This window comes from Phaseolus vulgaris, chromosome 3 (assembly GCF_000499845.2).
Source record: "Phaseolus vulgaris cultivar G19833 chromosome 3, P. vulgaris v2.0, whole genome shotgun sequence".
Lineage (NCBI taxonomy): Eukaryota > Viridiplantae > Streptophyta > Magnoliopsida > Fabales > Fabaceae > Phaseolus > Phaseolus vulgaris.
This window is the reverse complement of record NC_023757.2, coordinates 39,972,444-39,996,524: the sequence shown is the minus strand read 5'-3', so window position 1 is coordinate 39,996,524 and position 24,081 is coordinate 39,972,444. Positions and strand designations below refer to the sequence as shown.

General features: G+C 32.3%; 2 protein-coding genes across 9 annotated transcripts; one reads left to right on the top strand and one right to left on the bottom strand.

Moving 5' to 3' along the window:
• Positions 1–1,837: 1,837 nt before the first annotated feature.
• On the bottom strand, positions 1,838–10,369 carry LOC137807645 (histone deacetylase 15). 4 transcript variants are annotated; one of them, XM_068608381.1, is made up of 19 exons: positions 10,243–10,369; positions 10,069–10,142; positions 9,701–9,878; positions 9,384–9,581; positions 9,100–9,211; positions 8,117–8,193; positions 6,259–6,334; positions 6,063–6,127; positions 5,611–5,666; positions 5,038–5,161; positions 4,813–4,938; positions 4,642–4,692; positions 4,406–4,474; positions 3,824–3,932; positions 3,278–3,357; positions 2,947–3,029; positions 2,828–2,873; positions 2,419–2,590; positions 1,838–2,173 (listed from the first exon to the last, which is right to left on the bottom strand). In XM_068608381.1, the coding sequence occupies exons 3-19, from the start codon at positions 9,839–9,841 to the stop codon at positions 2,061–2,063; spliced, it is 1,698 nt and encodes a 565-aa protein (XP_068464482.1). In that variant the 5' UTR covers positions 9,842–9,878; positions 10,069–10,142; positions 10,243–10,369; the 3' UTR covers positions 1,838–2,060. The 4 variants fall into 4 exon arrangements, with proteins under 4 accessions (XP_068464482.1, XP_068464483.1, XP_068464480.1 ...); XM_068608382.1 differs by having other exon boundaries at positions 9,701–9,859; XM_068608379.1 differs by having other exon boundaries at positions 9,701–9,866; positions 10,243–10,368.
• Positions 10,370–14,689: 4,320 nt separating this feature from the next.
• Positions 14,690–20,754, top strand: LOC137807644 (tRNA (guanine(37)-N1)-methyltransferase 2). 5 transcript variants are annotated; one of them, XM_068608377.1, is made up of 12 exons: positions 14,690–14,821; positions 16,110–16,348; positions 16,445–16,542; positions 16,620–16,724; positions 17,047–17,109; positions 17,302–17,375; positions 18,172–18,703; positions 18,794–18,898; positions 19,097–19,255; positions 19,769–19,875; positions 20,092–20,166; positions 20,296–20,754. In XM_068608377.1, exons 2-12 carry the CDS (start codon positions 16,239–16,241, stop codon positions 20,350–20,352), a joined length of 1,485 nt encoding a protein of 494 aa, XP_068464478.1. In that variant the 5' UTR covers positions 14,690–14,821; positions 16,110–16,238; the 3' UTR covers positions 20,353–20,754. The 5 variants fall into 5 exon arrangements, with proteins under 5 accessions (XP_068464478.1, XP_068464476.1, XP_068464479.1 ...); XM_068608375.1 differs by having other exon boundaries at positions 16,110–16,371; XM_068608374.1 differs by lacking the exon at positions 14,690–14,821 and adding an exon at positions 14,964–15,093 and having other exon boundaries at positions 16,110–16,371.
• Positions 20,755–24,081: the final 3,327 nt, after the last annotated feature.

The following is a 24,081-nucleotide window of genomic DNA, read 5'->3' as shown; positions in this document are numbered from 1 at the left end:
ATATTTATTTAAAGATATATGGTAGCCAAAAATTAAAATTTTAGAACAATAATTAAATGTATTATTTCATATTATCTTTTCTTTTTGTTTTCTTTTTCTTATTTTAGTGCAAATAATTATAAGAAGTATGCTAACTATTATTTATCATTGATCTTGGTACAAAAAGACAATCTTATTAAAACTGGAGACATTTTCAAGATGGTTAGACTAAGTCATTTAGTGAAAGTTTTCTTCGTAGATTAGACTTAAAAAGGTCTTGTTTGTTATGATTTTTTTATGGTGAGGATTATGATAGTTCTAACTTTATCAGAAAAGGTGGAAATATTTCTTAAAAATCTCTTTCTTCTCAAATTTTTTTCTCAACCAAAAAAAGTAGTTCGAACTTCTGAAAAAAAATCTTCTCTCCCCTATTATTTTTTCTCTCTCCATCTAAACATAGATAAGTGTGGAGGAGAGAAATCACATTTATTTTTGTTTGCTTTGAATTTATTATTTATTCTGCTTTTTAATGATTAAACTATTGCAATTGTAGATTAATAGAAAGGCTAATACAGAGCCACTGTGGAAACAACTCAAACATGCAGATTGATATCAACAACTCTTCTACTTCTAATATAACCATGCAATTTATCACTTATTCTAAGCGGATTTCTGGTGTATAATTTAATTAAATATACAAAAAATCTTCACCCAGCAACAGTTCTAACATCACAAACATAACTACATCTGAAGTAGTAAATTTTGAAGAAAAATCCTTCACAGCACAAAATTGATTAAAAGTAAATAAGTGAGTTGACCTTATGAAAAGAATTTAAATTCATAAATATGATTTTCACCCTTCTACAATTACGCGATATTATCGTCCCTAATTCAAGATCTAGAACTTAATCCCTAATTCAAGATCTAGACCTCTTGAGTTCTGTTGTAAGAAAACTATTTATAATACAATTCACAAGAATTTATTTTAATAATTTTTTTAACACATTATAATACAGAGACCAAAAACATATTTAACTAACACGTACAATGTATGTGAATTCATAATAACTCAAACACAATGAATGTATGTGAATTCTGGGGAGGGAGGAATTAATGGCTTTATGTCTACGTCTATGTTTGCTATTACTTCCATTCCATCTCCATCTTCTTGTTCAATGCAAATTAGACAAGGAATCCTGAACTGGAATCCCAAATTATTTCGGACAAGATCCACATATACAGCTTAATAAAGTTCACTTCATCAAATAGGTGTCAAACAAGATAGACAACAATTTGTTTGCTTCCACTGCAGCTGTTCCGAAACAGTATCAAGTTCACAACGACCCAATACAACTTAACACCTAAGATGTCACAACTACCGGAACCTTTGTTTTCCTATTGCACCTGAGATAGGAGAGTGCAAAAGACGAATTGAACCAGATTTCCCATTGTCCCAACCCAAAATTTCAAGCAGAACATTCATTTTCAAGCCCAAACCCAGTTGAAAAATGAAACGTTCAAAGTGAAGGTTATGCTTCTCTAGACAATATGAATCACTGGATGAAGATCTCTTTACTTAGATGGCTATATAAATAACCAAAAATAGAAGGCCTCAAGATTGAAGCATTAACCCAAGTTAAAATAGATCCGGTTATCAACTATACTTCTATTGAAGCCAACAAAACATAGGACGAAAACATAAATGGCAAATATTGGCTATCATACAAACAAGTTCAGAATTTCTAAGATTTTAAACAGACAATGAAAATAAAGGATGAGACCGACCACCACATATATTTCAGTTTTTATCGTTAGTTTTTCAGTTTTTACCATGAGTTTTTTTAGTTGAATCAGAAAATGTTAATTCTCATCATTCCCATTTGGTAACTATCAAAATTCAATGTTCAAATAAGGAACTGGGAAATTTTATCCTCTACACTTGCACTCTCCCTCTTTTTTTGGGATTCATCTCACCCTTCCGCACTTTGCTCGATCAAAGATGTCACTAAGATAGAATATACAAACACCCTGATAACTACTACGCATTTCCTGTGCTTACAAAAATCATCACCTCAGCATAATCACTTTGATTTTTCATGAAGATGGCCGTTCATGAAATAGAACAAGGAACTTTTTCGTCCCCACCTCCACCACATTGGAACCAGAAGTCGGCGTCGTTTCTTAATCTGTTTTCCTACAAAACATTAATAATAATAATAATAATCACCAATTTAGAATAGATGCTTCTCTAAAAATATTCAATTCTAAACTCTGCCAGGGCGCACAGTATATTAGTAGAGCAGACAATGAGATACTCCCCCATCCCCACAAGTAAATCCCATCAATGCCCAACTAGTCCAAATATATAAAAAAATAAAACAAGATCCAAAAGAAATAAGGTTGTGAAATTCAATAAATAAACCAAAGAAAGTTCCTTACTTTTTTTTTCAAAACAGTACATCCGCCATTGTGACTCCAAATTCACAAAAATCGGACCCAGGGAAGGCCAAAACTTCATCTGAATTTTGAGGACTTCCAGAACGGTTACCAGGCCAGCTTTGGAAGGGAAACTATTTTCCAGTTCACATCCAGGACTCTCACCCAGTAATACCTGTTCCAGTTGAACCCAAGTAAGAAATCAAAATATATCAAGGAGAAATAAGCTATGATATATCAGTCTCACATGTCACAACCATGCAACAGATTGAATACATCCATTAGAAATTAAGAATGACCAGCCAAATACACCACCCTTCATCCTGAAGGGTGCAATAAAATTAATGAAAGAGGAGGCACAACCCAAACAGGGATATCACTACAGATCATGAAGAAGGGCAAGAGAATTCACCTTGATTACTGCAGTTGCAGAAGATGATATAGATCGAAGATTATAGCTGCAGTAAAATGTATGTAAATCAACTAGAATAGAGCCCAATACAATAAGTATGAAAGGCGTGAACTACATACCCCCCCTCAAGAATAACAAGCAATTTTCCACCAGAGAGGCCATTCAACATATGCGTCATGTGTGCATAGCCAGAGGGAGTAATCTGCATCATTGATGAAAGTTTCATTGTATACCTCATAAAATACTGATTTACTATAGTCAAAATTGGTTAATTTAATTAAGTATAGAAAATTTTTTAACCCATCATCAAACAGTAAAACAGGTTTAAAGTTTTTTATACGGCAATTTTATGTAATTTATTGCACAGTCCAGCGAGTGATTCTAATCCAGTTAATAAATTCATAAAATTTAAAAAATAAAAAATAAAGATTGTGTTAGTAAAACTCTTACATCGCAACATCCTAGGGGATCACCTCTTGCAGCATCAAATCCAGCAGATACTATGGTAAAATCTGGATTAAACTCAGAAGCTGAAAAGAAACGCAATTCATTATTAATGTTTTAGAGAATATTGTATATTTTAAAAGATACAACCCCGGAGGGTGGGAAGATTAGAATATCATATTCTACAATGCCACTTCTTAAGATACACGAATGCTACAAGCTAATATTATTCTCATTCCTAAGTAACTTTAAAATCCATTCCAGTTACCAACAAGAATCAATCTTCCACAGCAGCATACCAGGCAAATTAGATCATAACCAAAAGCATATTATTGATCACATATAACCTATTAACAAATAGTTCAAATATTGATATAACGCTTACCAAATAGGTTCCAGTACATTAATTATTATTATATTAACATAACTGATACTTGATGTCATCCACCATTTTCCAAGATATTCTAAGAGGCGCTGTTCTGAAATTATTAATCAATCCATATTCCAAAAATCAAATGAAATAAATTCCAATATCACACAATGTATGCTAACCTATAGGAAGAACAACATGCTGAAATGCAAAATTGTAGTCATTGTCACCAACTCCTCCTCGGCTCCATGGAATATTCACACAGTACCCTTCAGCGCCCATACTGCCTACCTGAAAATTTAAATGGATTTAAATGAGGAATTTTATATAGGCATTTTACACCCAAGTAAAAATATGCTGCAACCAAGCGCACAGAACAATACAGAGGCACGCTAAAAAACCACTTGATCAAAAGCACACAGCAATAACATCCATAAAATATCAACATTACTAAAGAAAAGGCACATTCCCAGATGATCTTCAAAAATTTTACAATGGAAAATATGCTGAACTCGATAAAACCAATTCAAATCTATATATCTGCAGGAGCATGACAAAGTCAAAATACTCAGTCTAGATTCTAATTTCATTGAGATTAGCAAAGTTACATCACTCAATGCAATACTTATCTTCATCTATTTTGGTTTATTATTAAAAAACTCTTTACCATGAAAGAAAATATTCCCACTACCAGACCAAAAAGCACCTGGCTAAGTTGGCCAGCAGCATCAGTTTAATTTGAAAATTTGCCGGCAGTCATGTACCTCTTCAGCAGCTCCAGTACCAGGATAAAACTTTCCACCCTCATGTCTATGCAATGATATATACAAGACCTACAGGTAAGAAAAAAACTAGTTAGCACCAGTAAAATCATGAAAAGGTTATTGGCTTAGTGCCTTTAAAAGATCAAAAAAGAAAAAGAGTAAGATTAGCACATAGCTAAATTTCATCCACAAAAGTGGTGGAAAAAGAAAACAGAATTTAATATTAAACAGCTCACCGATTTGTTCTGTTCAAATATTTCTTGTGTTCCATTTCCATGATGAACGTCCTGTAGTAAATTAATAATCATGAAGCTCAATCAACTCTTCATTTAATAACAATTAGGCCCCATTCAAAACGGATTTTGGAAAAACACATAACTTCATAAAGGCATGAGTGGCAACATTACCCAATCTAAAATTAGCACCCTCTTAGCCCCTGCAGCTTGAGCAGCCAATGCTGCCACAGCAGCATTATTGTGAAGGCAGAACCCCATTGCCTGTCTTACACCAGCATGATGACCAGGAGGCCTAACCTGATTTATAGAACAAAAATAAAGTTAATAAGTAATTTATACCTACCTTTAATAGCAACTAATGACGGTAGTTATCAGAGGCAACTCAATGGTTCACACCAAGGCAAATCCATTTTTGGCACGTCCAGAAACAATTGCTGATGCCAGATCAGCACATAATCCAGCGGCCAACCTAGCAGCAAGTGCTGAATGCTGATTGGCATATGTGTCTGGAGTGAAATAACTGCAATCACATAGAGACGTTAATCATAATGAATCCTGTCAACATAGTTCAAAAAGCATTAAGCATCTTTACACTAAAGGATTGAATGGAATCATAAATTATTTATTATTCCAATTACAGGAACAGGGTCCAAGTAATGGTACATGATAGAGGAGATTTCTGCTTAGGGATAAAAATCACCAAAGAGGACCAACTAGAGTACTTGTATTAAAAAAGAGAAATGCTAACAAAGTCTTCTAGCATACTACTATCCACTGAAATTTATTAGGGAACACAATGTTGTGGGTCCCACTTCTTATTTAATGAGTCTCACTCACGATTTTATAGTTGACAAAAAATTTTAAGCAAAAGTACAGAGTGTTAGTTATCACTCTAAAATGACATCAACATCAAAGCAAAAAATAAAGAAACAAAATATGCATTAGAGAGAAACAGAGAGATTAATGCACCTAGAGAGTGATTCAGTTGTAACCTCCACAGACTCAATATGCTCCAAAGAATGAACCTTCAATTCCAATACCGTAAAGGATAAGATTGGGTAAAGATTCAAGAGTTACTTCTTAGATAAACTGATAAAGGAAATGGAGGGGCAAGGAGCCATATATTATGTTTGAATACAAAGTTTATCCATTAATACACCCTATCAAACAATAGTAAGCATATACCATTAACAATTATGTCTAGTAATTGAACAGCATTTGTTTGCAGCCCTAGTGTATCTCACATATTCTTCATTAAAAAAGTAATTGCATAGGCAATACACATGTATGTGCCCATGTACATATTCATCAAAGATACATAGAAATCCATTACCAGCATTTGTTTGCAGCCCTAGTCACATATTCTTTGTTAAAAAAGTAAATGTATGTGCCCATGAACATATTCATTAAAGATCCATTACCGTAATAAGTTCTTCTGGTGTGATTTCCCTAGAAGGAATTGAATAGCATTTTCCAGGAAATATGCCTGCATGATGATCAACAACACTATCAAATACAAGAATAAATTGAAATGAAATCAGTGGGAGTACTAAACTGTAAATATTGTTGATCAAGAAAAATGAATGATTGCAGCAAATATTTAGAATAGATAAATACCGGCTCTAGCAAGACTAGCAGCAATGGCTTGAAGACGATCTGGCCTCTCAGGATGTGGAGGTGATTTCTTTTCAACCTACGAATAACCCAAAAAACACCAAACAAAATATTATCACAGAAACAGACACGCATTACGAAGTATAAAAACCACCTGCAATCATCACAATTAAGAGAGTTGAGATAAATAAAAGAGACTATATTTGAGAGTGCTTGATCACTCCCCTCATATGTTCTCATATTTATATATTTATATTGATAGAATTATAATGCGTAGAGGGAAGAGCAAAGATCAAAACTAGAGTCCTAGGTACAAAAATAAATACAGCTCATACGTACAGCATATAGCAGTTTTTCAATACAACTACTTTCTACCTATATTTAATACCTATTTTAACAATAAGACACAATAGTATTGCCAAAATACAATAATAATAATCCTACAGTGCTGAAACTTTTGCACACGGCATTGCAGTCTGTAGACCATAGATTTCAGTACGACAGTTTCCATGATGAAGATTCAGATAATTGTTTAAATAGCAGATGAATAGAATTTTCATTGAAGGGTGCATAATCTTCATTAAGCAAGCAAAATTATTGTCTGATAGGAGTATTTGTCCCAGAAATTGTTTTCCCTCTTACTTCCCCTACTCTTAATCAGATATGGTTTGTGTTGCCTGCCATAGATAAACAAACCCTTGCAATTCTAAGTAGATGATTATGAATAGTGCAGGAATAGACAGAGAACTAAGGAGAGGAAGAGATGCTGCACACCAAATGTGTTGACAACAACGTATTTATCTTATATACAAAGTGATTTGCAGTCCATCAATTACCAAAAGAAAAAATAGAAACTAAGTGGAGGAGCCCTTTCCTGACATTATATGTGCATAATAAGAAATCAATGACGCACTTGTATATAGAACACATTAATAGCATAAATTCAGACACTAGAATCAATGTTTTCTAAGGGCTTGTTTATACCAACGTCTCCATTAGCTTCTTTTAGAAGTGAAAAATAAGAGGAAAAATTAAAATTAACTTCTTCATAAGCTAAAACTAGCTTATACATAGCTAATTAGTAGAAACTCTCTCATTTAGTTTATCTAAACTTTCATTTTTTTAACTCATGCACATACTAATTTTAGCTTACAGAGAAGTTAATTTCATTTTTTTTCTTCTTATTTTTCTCTCCTAGAAGAACTAATGGAGAACCTCGTCCAGACAAACCCTAAAGCTATCAAGATATGAATACAATATACCACTTCAATAGAAAAGGAAGTAGAAACATTTTTCAAAGCAATTCAGAATGATTAAAACTAAAATGGAAGCAGTGTAATCTTGAAACATGTAAAAGCTTACTAGAAACAGATCATATACAAATTTAAAAGATTGTATGTAATATGAGAAGAACATATGAGTGTACTTGAAGTTTTTAACTAAATCGGAAAACAGTAGGCAGCATTAAAAAGGACACAAATAATACTGCACATATAATTAAAAATACATATTAACAGCAATTAAATGTTTTCAAAATATGAAAGTAGATCCTTGGAAAGAAAAAGGCCCTACTTCAACATAGTATCACCGTAAGTTTGCAGTGTCACAACACAAATACATTTGTCTATAACATTCCTAGAGTAGGATGAGCACTGAAAATCCTCTCTTCCAGTTTGACGTATTCAGAACATAAAACATGGAAGCACTGGAGTTTGTTGAAAATAAAATAATTTGTATGCCTTTTTTATTGGATAGTAAACCAAATTGACACGATCTATATGAGCTAGTAGGTTACAAATAAAGCTTAGCATCCATTTTGAAATGGGGTAAAAAAGGAAATAAAATATAAGCTGAACCATACTTCTGCATGCAACAACATTCTCTCATCAAAGCCAATTGCCGTAGAACTATTTGCCACTGATTCCTGTGAGCCAACATCTACAGAGATATAGATCAAACTTAAATAAATTTGGAGCTTAATATCACATTAGACTGGGAAAACTCGTACAACCATATAAAATAATCATATCATAAGAATCAAAATATGGACTTATAAATTAGAATGACAGACTACCACTTCATGCCATTAGGTAAATCTACAGAAACAACCGTTCTAGTTAGAAATATCACCCTTATTGTGAGTTTATAATACTGATACCCAGCCTGTATAAATTTATTTTGTCATAGACACTCCATTCGTACACCAAGCTCCCTAGGACTTTGGGTTTCCTACACACATCTCTATTTTTAAAACCTACGAAAAAGATAAAGAATTAAACTAGAAACTGTAGTGCAGATTTTCATAAACTATAATTTTGTTCTTGAATTAATGTTTTCAATAATACTAACAAAAGGTTATGACTTTAAATTCAATTAGTGTCTTATGTTAATTTTATTTTATGTCTTTCAGCATCCTTTTCTTCACATTACCTTGAACAGGCAGGGCCAGGTATAGCTAAGGGAAACCAACCATATGTTTTCATCTATGATCTATAGGTTCTTCCTATATAAAGGTTTTTTTTAAATATTATAATCAATTCAGTCTTTTCTTAATAACATATATTTTTTGCGAGTGCTATTGATTTAACCCAAGGTTCCCAAAGCTAAATGATTACAAATAATGACAGCAGATGAAGTTTCAAAAGTAATAATAAAACACTTGGCTATGACAGCTTATAATGACCGGCCATAAAGGAAATCATAAACAAAATTGAAAAAGGACAGCTCGACAAGATTCCTTGCCAAATCAACATTATTTATGGTACCAAAGCAACATATAGAGCAAACAACATTTGGATTCAATTATAATCATCACAGACTTATTAGCCAAGTATGCATATACACCTTTCAGTCCTTTTACATCTCCATGGACTTCAATCAGATCCTCGTCTTGAGCTAAAGGAGATGCAAAAAACCCATGGCTGAGGATTTTAGACTCCCTGTGCTCCCCACATATCTGCATGTAGAAGATAACACTAAATTATTCACCAAGACAGAGTGATCCGTAGCATTGATAGGACGACTAGTTTATAGTTTATCATCAAATCAAACACATTCCTACACATCAGAAAGAAACTCATGACAAGGAATGGCATAAGATACAAAAGAAAGGTAAATCGTAAACATACATCGCAACAGTCATAGCAATCCAAGTTAGTCATAGTACAATTTCTGCAGCACCACTTTTTTATTTCAAATTCCACACACTTGGGTAACTGAAACGGCTCCCAATCACTGTCATCCTCGTCATCCTCGTCAAACACGCCATCATTTTGATACATATCCTGAAAGGTCAATTCCTTCTGCAGCCTGGCCCTCTTAGCAGGCTAAACAAACGACAGTCAGTCACACAAAGCACAAGATGTTCAATGTAAAATACACTGTCCTAAGAAGCAATAACAAAAACTTCATAAAAATACTGGTACACAATAGAACAGACACATACAACATCAGGGTCGGTAACTGCATTACTGGCATCAGAAAGCGAGTTGTCGAGTGCAGCAGGAGCAGGAGAAACCTGTTTGTGAAGACTGTTCTCAGCTTCCCCATTTGTTAAACGATTCGTTTCACGAGCTCCACTACCCATTGCAATTTATTCGGAAACCTAGCAGCTACCACATTTCCTTACAGTAAGACAGCGTCACCACCAAAATTACACAACAAAGATAATGGTCCTATGACTTCACAGACAAATTAGTGAAAAAGTACAGTTTTTTTATTTCTTGTTAAAATGGGTCTATAAATAGGAGAAAGAAATTTAACAAGAAAATGAAAAGACAAAACAAAATAAAAAGAGGAGAGAGAGAGAAGTACCTTTGCTATGGAAACGGTTGGGAGTGAGTAGAATTGAAATAGGGGTTTGTGAAGGGTAGGATTGATAAAGAGATCTAAACGGGTAAAAAGATTTTAAAAAAAGGAGAGAGAAAAATAAAAGAAATGAAACTGAGGGAAGAACAGCACATAGAAAAAGAGGGCGGTAAGTCTTACCAGTAACGGGTTTGGACTTTCGACAGCCTCGCTGTCTCCAAGACTCACTCTTTGTTTCACGATTTGCTCTCAAGAGTGGAATGAAAGGTGAATTTAAATGTTTTTTTTTCTTATCTTTGAAATGTTTTTAACTTGAGTTTGAATTGAGGATGGGAAATGTAAGAAATTTGAGGAGTGAATGTAAGAATTTAAGAAAAAAAAGTGCCAAGAAAGTGATGTAATTTGATTTAGACTTAAAGTGAATTTTTTAATAAAATTTATTAAAGTCTTTAAGTATTTTGATTAGGGTTTAGGGTTTATGAGAGTATTTTGATTTTTTATAAACATGTAAAATGCAAAATTACAAATTTATCATTTATTTTTATACAAAATAATAAACAAATATGATGTATTTTTTTTTAACTTTGATGTATTAAAATTATGTAAGTTATTTCCAATATAGTTGAATAATTAATTTAAAAAAAAAAATAAGTTACTTGACAAAAAATAATTTATGTATAATTTACATTTTTGTTTCATAGATTTGGGGTAATATTTAATTTAATATAGTGATTTATAAACACAATCAATTTGGTCCCATGTTTTTTTTTAAAAAAAAATGGTTTCTTTGGTTAAGTTTCCACCAACGAAATTTTAGGGTTTGAAAATTGGGAAAATAAGATTGAGGGAGGTGGAGGCGCCACTGCATTAGAATTCTTAATATGAAGGAGAACAACAACATACATGTAGCCCACGGTATTGAAAATATCTTATTGCTTTTCAGTACAATAATTGATGGGAAAATTTCATGTTTGAGGAAACAAAAAACAAATGAGATTGACGTGTCAAAGTATCTTGTTTGATCTTACGTTTTGGAGCCAAGGTTCCAAAACATGCTTCCAAGAAAAATAGCTACAGTAGTGATAATAGAAATTTCAGGACAGTGTATTGAGAATTGTGTCAGTAAAACCAATGATGTTTCCACAAGCAAGACATGCATTGGGTGAAGAAGAAAGTTGAGTACTGTGAAGGAAAATAAATGTCTTTCGAATCACAAGATGGAGTATTCAATTCTTTAACAGGTGTCCTCAGAATATAAATCTCAGGACAGTGTATTGAGAATAAAAATCTCAGGACAGTGTATTGAGAATTGTGTCAGCAAGACCAATGATGTTTCCATAAGCAAGACATGCATTGGGTGAAGAAAAAAGTTGAGTACTGTGAAGGAAAATAAAGGTCTTTCGAATCACGAGATGGAGTATTCAATTCTTTAACAGGTGTCCTGAGAATAGAAATCTCAAGACAGTGTATTGAGAATAGAAATCTCATGACAGTGTATTGAGAATTGTGTCAGTAAGACCAATGATGTTTCTATAAGCAAGACATGCATTGGGTGAAGAAGAAAGTTGAGTACTGTGAAGGAAAATAAAGGTTTTTTGAATCACGAGATGGAGTATTCAATTCTTTAACAAGTGCCAAAGACCATACATAAGCAACCACCATTCTACTTCTGAACTCAAAATAATTCTAATAATAAACAAAACATTATAGCCCTTTTAGACCTTAGTCACACCCCTCCCTTGGTTCCACTAACACAGTCGTCGATGTGTCTGCCTCCCTCTCCTTCAATATTTTTTTTCCAATTTCCAAACCCTAAAACTTTGTTTATTCCACGTGTGCAGACCAATGTCATTGTGCGCACGTCATCAACAATTAACACTGTTGGTGGAAATTTAATGAGAGAGAGCAAATTGAATATTTTAAAAAAACCTTGAAACCAAATTGATTTTTTTTTTAAAAGCCATTATATTAAATTGAGTATTTACCCCAAACCAAAAAAATAATTATACCTAATATTTACATGTAAAATTACGAATATACGTAAACAATTGTAAATATATAAATAAATAATTTAAATATTCATAAATTTTAAAATTATAATTAGAAAATATTTTTGTATTGAATGTAAATAGTATTATTACATTTATAATAATAATAATTTTTTTTATCGTAAATAACTATATATATTTATACTAAAATTTCATTTTATTATTAATTTTATTAAATATTATTATTTTATTTTATTCAAATATTTGTGTTAGTTAAATTTATGTAATAGTTAATATTTTTAATTAAGTATAATTTTTATTAATGAAAAATGTAAAAAAAAAGAAGTGAAAAATGCATCAAAAGAATATGAAATCATGCATGGTTCTCTAAAAATAACCATTGTGCCCAAGTGCATGCAAAACAAAAAAAAAAGACAAAATTGGAAAAACCACATTGGTAAATCGACTTTCCATCCATGAAGTTCTCCTTATTTCAAGGGGATATGATATTTACTTTTCATGAGTATATCATTTCTTTATCTTCTGTGTAAAATCATGATCCAAATAAGTGTTTTATACCTTTAAATTCTTGCTCGTGAACAATATATTTATAGAAAATATAATTATAAAAAAGTAATTGAATTATATAAAATTTAAAAAATTAAATGTTTTTATCTAATAATAATTGAGAAAACTGTTAGCCAAAGTTCATTATAATTGTTTTTTTTTTCAATACTAGTTAGAGAAACTCTTTCATCTACATGGATAAGAAAGTGAGAAAAAAATATTAACCATACTAATCAAAATATAACATAAGTAAGTTTAACTAAAAAGAATCAATATCAAAATAATGTATCAATCGAACCGAACGAGACCTAAAAGTTTCGGTATCCAATTCTGGCGATCGACCGACATGTTCAAAATATATTAAGATCGAGAGGATATTAACAAACCTAAACCGTACGAAAAAAGTTAGGTAATAGCCTATTAATCACAATCCAAAATTTAATCTGCCCCAATAATAATAGGTTCATAATAAGCATACAAAATAGTCATAATTTCTAAGAAAAAATGTACATTATTATCGCGCATTATTTACATCAAACACTTAATACTGAGTCCTTACTTAAGAGTTGGAACATCTTTTATAGATGTCCTCCCGACCGAGAGCCTACACCGAATACTTACTTAAGCGTTAGACCACCTTTGACAAGTGTCCTCTCGACCGAGAACCTATGAAATGAAAGCTTGACTGGAGTGAAAGAACGAGAACAAGAAAGGGAGAGTAAGCTAAACTAGTATGAAAGGTTAAAAAATAAGTGTGAACCAACCAACCGAACCAAAATTCAACATACATACAAATTATGTAATTTTATTTAAAAACATAAGATAAAATTTGGTCATCACTTAAAAAAAAGTTCACCAATTCACAAGTAAAGAAAAGTAAAATAAAATGATGATTTTATTCTATTGAAAGTAAGATGTATACAAAAAATTAACAAATAAAATATAGTCACTGTCGTGTCTAGTTGTGTTAGTATTTTCTTGTATTGTCAAAATAATATTATTAAAAAGGTAAAAGATAGATTGTTTAATTTACTGTTTGTACAATAAACGCATTCATGCAGTGAGAAAATAAAAACTAAAGTGACTAAATTATATATACTAAAAATTGTAATATAGTGGAAGAAAAAAAAATGTAACAAGAAAGGATAACATTATGAAAATAAACACATCAGAAAGAACGTAAATGATGATTATTTTAATGACAAGTATATCGAGGTCATAAATAATAATTTGTCTGTAAAAAATATATCAGAAAATAATTAAATTTCAAGATAAAAAATATGTAAAACTTTGTTGAAAAATTGTTTGAATTATAAATTTGTAATAAATTAAATAAATCAAAGTAAACAAATTGTAAGAGTAGAAAAGTGATTTTTTTTAAAGATTATAATATTCGATTTAGATGGACATTCATGCCCATATACAAATAATTCATATTTATTTTTCATATAGAATAAAATTATTAAGTGAGTTTCCTATTTATTTCTCGTATATTTATAAAATTTCTTATCAATAAGAATAGATATTATAAAACAATTAACATTTTAAATTTTTTTAAAATGACATTCACATTTTCTTTTAGGTTAAAAATTCACATTTTTATATTATTAGTTTTAAAATAAATAACCGTATTTCTTATATTTTTAGATCACCATTTTATTAAAAATATAAAAGAGAAAAGTGTCCTGTTAAAAGACTAGACCAAGTGTAATTTTTTTTTTAAATATAAGAAAGGTAAATATTTATTTTAAAATATGAATGCAATGTTGGATAATATTAAGAGAAATAAGTGTACTTTTTTAATTAATTAACTTATAAAATAATTTAAAATGGATAATTGTTTAGGACAATTTTGAAAGAATTGGATGAGAAAAAGAAAGTGATAGTGATATATCCTATTTTCAATCATTTAAAAATTGCATAATTTTTTAAATAAGGAGACTAAGAAGTTGTAGAATTACTAATTAATATTATTATTAAATAATAATTTTTTTATTTATTTAATAAAAGTTAATGCAAGCAGAGGGAGATATAGTGAATAGGGTTGGGAGGAAAACACTGGTGAAGTGGATCAAGACTCATAAATTATTTTTTATTTACTTTTTTTTACCCCTTTTAGATATTTTTATAAAAACCCTAACCTTTCAGTTTTTTCTCTTTCAATTCCTACTTGCTTTACAGTTTCAACTGCTTCCTCTGCCAAGGTACTTCTCCTTCTCCACTCTGCTTATTCCAACAACAGCAAAAGTACATGTCTTTTCTTTTTACAATGTGTCTATTAAGTTATAACCATTGTCTTTGTTGTTGTGTAAATTTGGTGGTGACTCTGTCTCATCGTAAGAATTGTGATAGTTGTTAGGTTTTCGAAAATTTTGTTGGGATTTTTGCGGTTGAAGACTGCATTGCTAATGGCCTCGAGTAAGGTCTGAAACTGGTGTGCTGCTTAGTTGCTGCTTTATGGATGAAAAACTGCAAGGTACTGGTTATGGGTACTGGACAAAGAATGAATCAGTGACTGAGGTTGAATGAGAGAAGATGCAGTAAATGGGTTGATACAGTATTTAGCTATATGTCTTATTGAATGGAAATTGTCTTACCATCCACCAAAGTATATTTTGAATTTAATGTCAAATTAAATAAATAGGTTTCTTGTCCATTTCAAGATGTGAACGATGCTAGTCTTCACATTGTTGGCGCTGGCAGTGTATACAATAATTTTTTATGAATAACTTTTTATAGGATTATTGTTTTACAAAGTCGACTTTTGCATTGAAACCGAAAAGGATCCTTGGCACAGCATTCATTTGGTTGGAAATTATTTTGGGGCCGCCTCATTAATTTTGGGTATACGAGAATATAGGAAGTGGTATGGATCTGTCTCGGCATGTATAAACCACTTGGAGTGTGCTGAAAATCTTTCAATTTCATTGTCACGATTTAGTCTTTGTTGAGTTTAAATAATCATTTTGCAGATATGAGCAGCTTAGTTTTTAGGTAGGCTGTGCTGTGTGAGGGCTTTTAAACCCATTGGAGGATGATTAGGGCTGTCATTTTTGTTTTTTCCATCATTTCACCTGCTGTTGACCTGCAAAATGACTAAATTGTTTAGGGTTTAGGATTTATGGTTTAAGATTTAGAATCTAGGGTTTAGAGTTTATGATTTAGGTTAGGGTTTATGAGTTAGAGTTTATGCTTTAGGGTTTAGGGATTGAATTCATTGAGCACACATTGAATGTGTGGAAGTTGCAACTAAATCAATCTTTAGATGTGTTAATCTCTCTCTCTTCCTTTCTAAAACATACATTGTTTTTTCATTTTTTCCTTTTTGATATTGATGCATTTTTCTAGAATGCTGACACCATTTCCTATTGGTTAAATTTATTGGAAACTACAAAACCTGAGCGAGGCTCATTAAATAAGAAGTGATACCCACAAAAGAGTGTAATTTTGGTGGTGATGTTGTCTTATTCTGATGAATGTTTTAACTTCTAGGTTTTGCAAATAGACTAGTGGGCAGTGGAGCTCTTAAAATGAATTGTGTAAAGAATGGGGAAGCTGAGAACAATCCTGACAAGGTAGCTTCTCGAGCTCCTTTACACGACAACTTGCTTTCTGGTGATAATGATGCAGTTGCTGACTGTGAGAAGCTATCAGAATCACATCTTGACGAGAGCAAGTTTGATGTGCAATTCAAATTATGGGCTCTTCGAATTCCTTGCCAACATTGCAAGGTTGCCACTCGAATCCTCAATGGGTTGGTACCTTGCTCTACCCATTCCTTCTATCATTTGCTTTTGTTTTTAACTTCTTCTTTATTGATTGTGTAGTTACTTATTTGACAAGCCCCGAGTCAAACCTATCATTGAGGACCCTACCTGTGACAAAAACCGTTACCTTATATTCTCCGACAAAGTTCAGAATGAAGGTGTGTATGAACTTTTGCTTCTATATTCTTGCCACAGAAATTCTTATCTATTACTTGTTTTGAATGTTGTGGGGCAGATTTATCTGATATTCCAAAACAAAAGGTTGATGAGCTCAATGGCTTGTGTAAGATTGAAGTTGTGCCCTATTCGATGACACTAGGGTATTCTTATTGGAGTGCAGGTGAGTGAGTGAAATGTGCTGTTAAACCATACTGCAGAGGCTGCCTTTCATCATGAAATTTTTTATATTGATGGAGTAGTTGTTTAAAATGCCTCTTTACGCAGGAGTATCATAATTTTGATAAAAAAATTACATTTTATTCTTATAAAAATATATTAAGTGGAAAAATATAGCTATCCTATTATTTAACAAAGTGATATTGCTGTGCTACGTTGGTATTACATTAGTTAGAAACATTTTTTAATGATTCTTTTATTTCCTATAGTGTGCTTTCCCCCATCCTAAATCATTTACAACTGTACAACAAATTTTGTGTTTGTAGATCATGTGCTGAAGCAGATATTGCCTACTGGAGTGGAGGTGCCTTCATCCTTTGAAACAATAGTTAAGTATTTAGTTGTTTGACCTTTTTAAATGCTACAAATGTAACTTTCATTTTTTCATCCCCTCAGTACACATGCTTTGTTAATTCCTTAATTATGTTTCTGATGGGAGCAGTGTTCATTTTCTTTCACAATTGAATTTGTTTGATCAGCCACTGATACCAGGTAAACTAACAGCTGTTCTACGTATACAGGTCAAATTGCCCATTTAAACCTACACGATGAATTACTTCCCTACAAAGATGTTATCGCGAAGGTTATTTATGATGTATGTGTGACTACACTAAGGTTTAAGACTTCAAGTCTCAGTTTCAATATATATTTTTTGCATAGTCTTGTTTATTTGTCAGATATGAAGATGCAATGATTGTCTTACTGAATTCTGTTTTTTTAATTCATTTTTGGTTGGAATAGTCAGAATTAGACCGTTGTCTGTTCTGGTATATAACATAACTATTGCTGTGGCATATATGGCTTCATATCACTGCTACTTTTAGGGCAATGTCAGAAGGAGCAGAGAGGAATTTGGACTATAAAGTGCTATAACAACCTTGCCTACTTGGCAAGGTGTATTATGGCAAAAGGAGGTGACTGAGAGAACAGGGGAAGGAAGGATCTGGGTGAGGTAGGCTAGATTGAAGTGAATGGAGAGGCTTTGGGTGGGTTAGGTTATTCTATGCATCTCTAGAATTCCCTTGCTATTTTTTTATTCCCGCACTTTCAGTCTTAACAAAGGGGACTAGCTCTACTTTAAGGAGCTTGGTCTCCCAATCTTCTGTCTAATTTGAGTTCCTGTTGGATCTATTTGATGCAGCTTCCTCATTTTAGTACTATGTTTCTGGCATGCATATTTCTGTGTTGGTTCATGTATGTTTGAAGCAAAAATGAATGATGTTATTCTACAGACTAAGATATTGCATTGATGTCTGTATTTGTTTCAATAGTACGCCCTTTGCAATTGTTACAAAGATGTCCATTTGAAGATTCGTTCATGATTTACATTTAAGCATGCTGTATTATACTTGTTCTTCCTATTAATTATTATGTTTTCACTGTTTATGCAGAAAAATTATCCTAGAATCAAAACTATTGTCAATAAAGTTGGAACCATTACAAATGAATTTCGTGTGCCAGAGTTTGAAATTTTAGCAGGAGACCATACTATGATCACAGAGGTGAAGCAATATGGTGCCACTTTTAGGCTTGATTACAGTTTGGTTTATTGGAATTCGAGATTGGAACATGAACACAAAAGGTTAGTGTCAATGTTCCAAGCTGGGGAGACCATTTGTGACATGTTTGCCGGTATAGGTCCTTTTGCCATTCCTGCAGCACAGAAAGGATGCATAGTCTATGCAAATGATTTAAATCCAGATAGCATTCACTATCTGAGGATTAATGCCAAAATCAATAAGGTTGATGATCGAATTTATGCTTACAACATGGATGCTAGAAAGTTCGTGTCCCAGTTGATGGAAGTGCCAAATACTGAGGTTACATCAGCACACTCATCCGAAGTGCCCATTTTGGATACTTGCCACACATGCAGGGTACAAGACAATGCTGAATCAAATTCTGAAAATGAGTTGCCAACTGGTAATATCTTTATGGTAAATAACTAAAAGTATCTTAATTATGATATGGAAACATGTTGCGTAGTAGTTAATACTAATATTCCCATTGTAGTTGATACAAAAGACAGTAATAGTGGTTTAGGGGATGTCAAGGGTTCAACTACGCACACTGCTACATCTGTAATTGCTGGTAAAAGATCTTCTAGTTATCGTGAAGGTATTCCACAAACTGCAGTATCAAATCAGGCTGTCACTAAATGTAGCTGTTACTTGATCGTCTTCTAGCTTGTAAAAGATTTAAAAGACAACCTTTTTTGTTTAATAGTCCGCATCTTCTAAGGAAACAATTAAAGTATTGATAACAATAATCTTTGTAAGTTTTGTAAGTAAAATTACAGTTGCTTTCATTTGACAGGGGATGTAGAGGCTCATGAAACTGGCATGCTTGAAAGTGTTGGGAGAAAAGGAAGCACAAACAAGAGAATGAGAGGCTCTGAAATGTCTGTCACAAAAACTTGGGAACACATTGATCACATAATAATGAACCTGCCTGCATCTGCTGTTCAGTTTCTAGGTACAACATCATTTGATATAATATAGCCTATTCTTTTTGTACAAATCTTGTAGCCTTTATTGCCTTAGGTGAGACTCTTATTTTTCTCTATGTAAATAGGATTAGGAGTATTCAAACATGTTCCTTTGCTTAGTAAATTGAAATAACTGGCAAATTGTCTTCCACCTCCTAGGCTGGTGAACAGATTTACTGTTTTAAGTGGATGTAGATTGATATTTTTTTACATGCATATTTTTACAATCAATTTTAGTGAGAGTTCTTTTTATATTCTTTTTTTTTGTGTCGGATGGATCCATTGACTATCAGTCTGAGGCTTAACTTAATTCTTCTTATGAGCCAGCTATCATAATCTAAACCAATATTCATTAATGACATTATTTCTTAGCCTTTTGTTTATGCTCTACTATGTGATTGAATAAATGCAGATTCTTTTGCAAGACCTTTTTTATACATAATTTATTACCGTTTTAAGATTTATAGACAGATATCTGACTTGAGATAATGGCCTGCCAGATGCATTCAGGGGATTAATCCAGAAGAAATATTGGAAAGGATGTTTACCATGGATTCACTGCTATTGCTTCATTAGAGCGACTGAAACTCCGGATACTATCATAGCTGTGAGTTCACTTTGCTACAAGCATTTCATGTTTTCCTCTTTTTTCTATGTCAAGGTTAGAATATCAACGACTTTACTGTTTTTTGGTATTAAATACCCTCCATCCATCTTGATGGCTTATGTATCTAGATTTTGGTTAGCTACTTGGATATGGACAATAATGATAGAATGTATGTATTTTATCTGTTCGGATAGTTAATTGAACTATATCTTTCAGGTGGCTGAATCTGCTTTAAACGCTCCTATACAAGATTCAAAGTTTCATAGGGTTAGGGACGTGGCTCCAAACAAGGTATGAATAATTCTATATCAGGTTGTTGATCGTTTGGGTAACTGTAACTCATTCCTGTAGTTTGTTTGTAGAACACCAGAACTTGTATAGTTACCTACTTAAGGTTTTTGCTTTTTATTTACTGTGCAGGCAATGTTTTGTTTAAGCTTCAGGTTGCCAGGAGGATGCGTTAAAGATGGTCAATAACACGGTCCTTGGTGATGCTGAAGAGAGATAGCTTTGTAGAATACTACCTTAGTTTTCAGGGTTTGACAAGGTGCATTGATGGATTCAGTGCGACGTTCTATCTGACTCAAAAAGCAAGCATACCGAAATATGACAAATTTTAACAGGAAGGAATAAGCCATATTTATTGGAACTATAGATAGATATTCATTATTCTTGAGATGCATCGTATTACCATACTTAGGGTTTCAAAGCAAAATGTGCCGTTTGGTACTTTCTTTCGAATTATACACATGAGCAGTAATACTATTGTACCATGCATTGTGTGCATTATTCTACCAATATCTACTATACAAATGTATGCAAATATAACAGTTTGCTAAGTTGTATTCATCTAAGAACGTCACTGTTTCAATCGATCTAGATCTTGGGGTGTCTTCATCTCATAAGAAATATCTGATAATTTACTTTTAATATTACTTTTTATCAGAAAACCGAAAAAAGGGGGATGGGTACCAGAGTATGCAAATCTTAAATGATATCATGTCCCCTTCTTTCGGCAAAAAGGAATATATATAATTAAATACGACGATGGTATATATATCTGGGTCCCTCAAGCACAGTCACTTTGATTACTAATTATGTGTAGAAAATATTTTGGGGAGTCAATTTACTTCGTGATACCCATATTTCGTAATCTGTTACTGATTAGGAAAATCCTTTAGTGAGCTCCAAAAGAAACCTCTGCTTCAATCGTGGATTAGATTTCGAACAAGGTCAAGGGTTTCCTGAAAATGGTGGTTCTGATTGGTTGGTAAGTAAAGTGATAAAAAGAAAGGATAAAAAGGGTTGAAGAACTTAGTGGATTACAATGGACAAGTGGACAAGTTTTTGAGCAGTTTATCTGCTTATTTTGTTTAATATGAAGCTCCAATGCAAATTTGGTGCTTCCTCTGCAAACAATCGTTAATTGGTTGGAAGTTGGAACTGACAAATACTGCGTCACATTGAAAAGAAGTATCATCTCTTAGCCTAACATTAACAAATATATTAAGAGTAAAAATCCTGTGTTATGAAAACTTTTTGTCAAATAGTGTACTATTGCCCTCCCTAGATTTCCGTCAAATGCATGCTTTTGCTTATCAGCTTTCCATTTAGCCAACAAGAATAAACTATGTCTTTTATTTGTAATCAGTTCGTCCAAAAAAATTTGCTACTCAATAAAGTGTACTGATGCACAGTTTTAGCGAAGGAGTTTGTATGCTGTTGTTGTTCAATGTTACATCATAAAGAGTTGTGAAAATATTAACTATTTGTTTTTATTTAATGAAATCTGTTGTTGTATATTGATTCATTCATAACTGTACATTATCATTTTCTATAATTATTATATTGAAAGTCAAATTATTTTAATAATGAATAAGTATAGCATAATGTAATTTCAATTTATTACAATTGTAGACAACTTTTCTAGCTATAATCAAATGAGTTATGGTTGCATCAAGATAAATAGTAATATTACAACAGTCTAAGTGATGTAAAAGCCATTAATGTACAACGAATATGTCTTTATTTGATGACAGGACAAGAGATGTATCTACTTAAGTTAATTAAGGAGTGGTAGATTTTGATTTAGGTAGATTTTAAATTGAAAATGTTAAATTAACAACTTATTATTGAGGAAAGATACTAGTTTATAACTGTGATTTGATTAATATAATTTTAAAATTGTTCCATTTCAATAAAAAAAAAATTCTCTTTTCAGTTATAATCTGGTGAAGGAGACAACAATACAGACTGACTCATTCCCCATTTGGCCGTCCCGCATAGAATATACGGGCTGATTTTAGTAGCTCGTCCCGCATAAGGGTTGACCCACGAGCCTGTGAGTAAGCGCGCATAAGAAATACATTTTTTTAAAATTAATAAAAGAATTTAAATAAAATTTTTGAATAAATTTGATTCTTTTTTTTATTTAGATGCATTAGATAACTATCTCACAATATTATTCTCACGACGCGTGCGTGATAAGATGTAAGTAAAAATTATGGAATGTGAAATGAAGCTGCATGAAAAAAATATGGGAGTGAAATTTTTTTTTCTAGATTTTCAAGTTATGCGGGTCAGCCCGTCGTGCACTTTGCACGAACTGCGGATTATGCAAGATGGGTAAGCAGGCCAGCAAGTTAGACTAGAGAGTCTGTCCCTCCCGCCCTAAGTGAAGGATTGACAATTTTAGATAGAGGCTCTTTCATCATATAACTCATTTTTGGAGGAAGGTCTTTATCATAAAAAAAAAAAGGCTATGTCCATAATTTTGAAGGTCTTAATCATAAAACAATATTTGGAAAACTAGAATGCTCATGGGAGGTTAACTTTTGACTATTTAATTTTCTAGATTTGGGAAGTGGTGTTGCTCTTTGTAATACAAAATGGAGTCCTTAGACGTACTCTCCTTTTGTTAAAGCAAAAGGATATGCTTATGCATCCTTTACTAAAAAGATACACCCAAAGGATAATAGGATTAAGAGTACACGTAAATTGAAGGTGGAAAGTAATAGAATTGACGACCCTGTCTCTATTCTATTCTAGTCAATTACTAGTCAATGCGTTGTCCACAACCAAAGTGTCTTCTGTGCCCATTTTGCATGACCAACAACACTATACTTCACTACGCTACAGAACACTTATATCAAATAGAAAACTGCTCAAAAAACATAGAGAAAAGCATCTCTTTTTCCTTATTAATGTTATCAAACTTCATTTTGATAAAAGCATCTCTGTCAATAAGTATTCATCTGTTCAACAAAAACCAAAACCACATGCCTTATGGTTAGTCACTTGAGCATCACACCAGAGAGAATGTTGTAAACCTCTTAGAATATTTCTAAACTATAGGAAAGTAGCTCTGTGAATATTCTGAACATAATCACTTCCTAAATTATAAGAAAATAGCTCTGTGATCTGATTATTCTCCATATAACTTTCTTTATGGCAAAGAGAATACTTCTTGATTGCCTTTTCTTTAGAGCATCAGAGCTTGATTCTTTACATTTCTTATAGTTTGAGAATATGGAGATTTTAAAATTTCCAACACGTTTTTTCATTCTGAGAACAAATTGCTATTTGAGAATATATGACCATTAGTCTCTTAAAGATTTCACTTCAGACTTATATACTTCTATCAGAAACTCAAGATAAGTTCCCTCAAGAATAAAAAAACTTACACTATGTTTGTATGCCTTGAATTAAGTTTCAATACATTAATCACTTGTTCCAACTCCTTGACTAAATCAACCTAACTTTATACTAAATGAAAAAAATGATTAATTTTAATATTCACACAATTTATTGTATATATTCATATTCATAAATATTAATGAGAAAAGAAGTTACACATAATGATATTGTCATCCAATGCCAAACTATTATATATGATGAGTTTAATATTTTTTTTATAATAGTTATCTTAAAAAGCACATGTATTTTGTAGGATTTGAGAGTGTGTGCATAAACTCAAAGTTAATGATTTATTTTTCTAATCAATGATTGGATTTTCTCCTTAGAGAGAAAGAGTAAACCTCATAGAATATTGCCCCTCTAAACAGCATTTAATTTATCTAATGGCCCAAATGCCCTGTGATGTGAGTGATTTCGTATGCATGCTTAAGGAGAGCCACTTGATTGGCTTTAACAAAACTCCTTTTAGTCTTGTACTATTATATGATTATGATTACGATGATGAGCTAA

Coding starts and splice junctions, on each gene's coding strand:
- LOC137807645 (XM_068608381.1), bottom strand. CDS start 9,841: ATGGGTAGTGGAGCTCGTGAAACGAATCGTTTAACAAATGGGGAAGCT. Junction 9,582..9,700: donor CAGTTACCGACCCTGATGTT/GTATGTGTCTGT, acceptor TCGTTTGTTTAG/CCTGCTAAGAGGGCCAGGCT. Junction 2,591..2,827: donor CTGCAACTGCAGTAATCAAG/GTGAATTCTCTT, acceptor CAACTGGAACAG/GTATTACTGGGTGAGAGTCC.
- LOC137807644 (XM_068608374.1), top strand. Junction 16,725..17,046: donor GTATTCTTATTGGAGTGCAG/GTGAGTGAGTGA, acceptor TTGTGTTTGTAG/ATCATGTGCTGAAGCAGATA. Junction 17,376..18,171: donor TCGCGAAGGTTATTTATGAT/GTATGTGTGACT, acceptor CTGTTTATGCAG/AAAAATTATCCTAGAATCAA.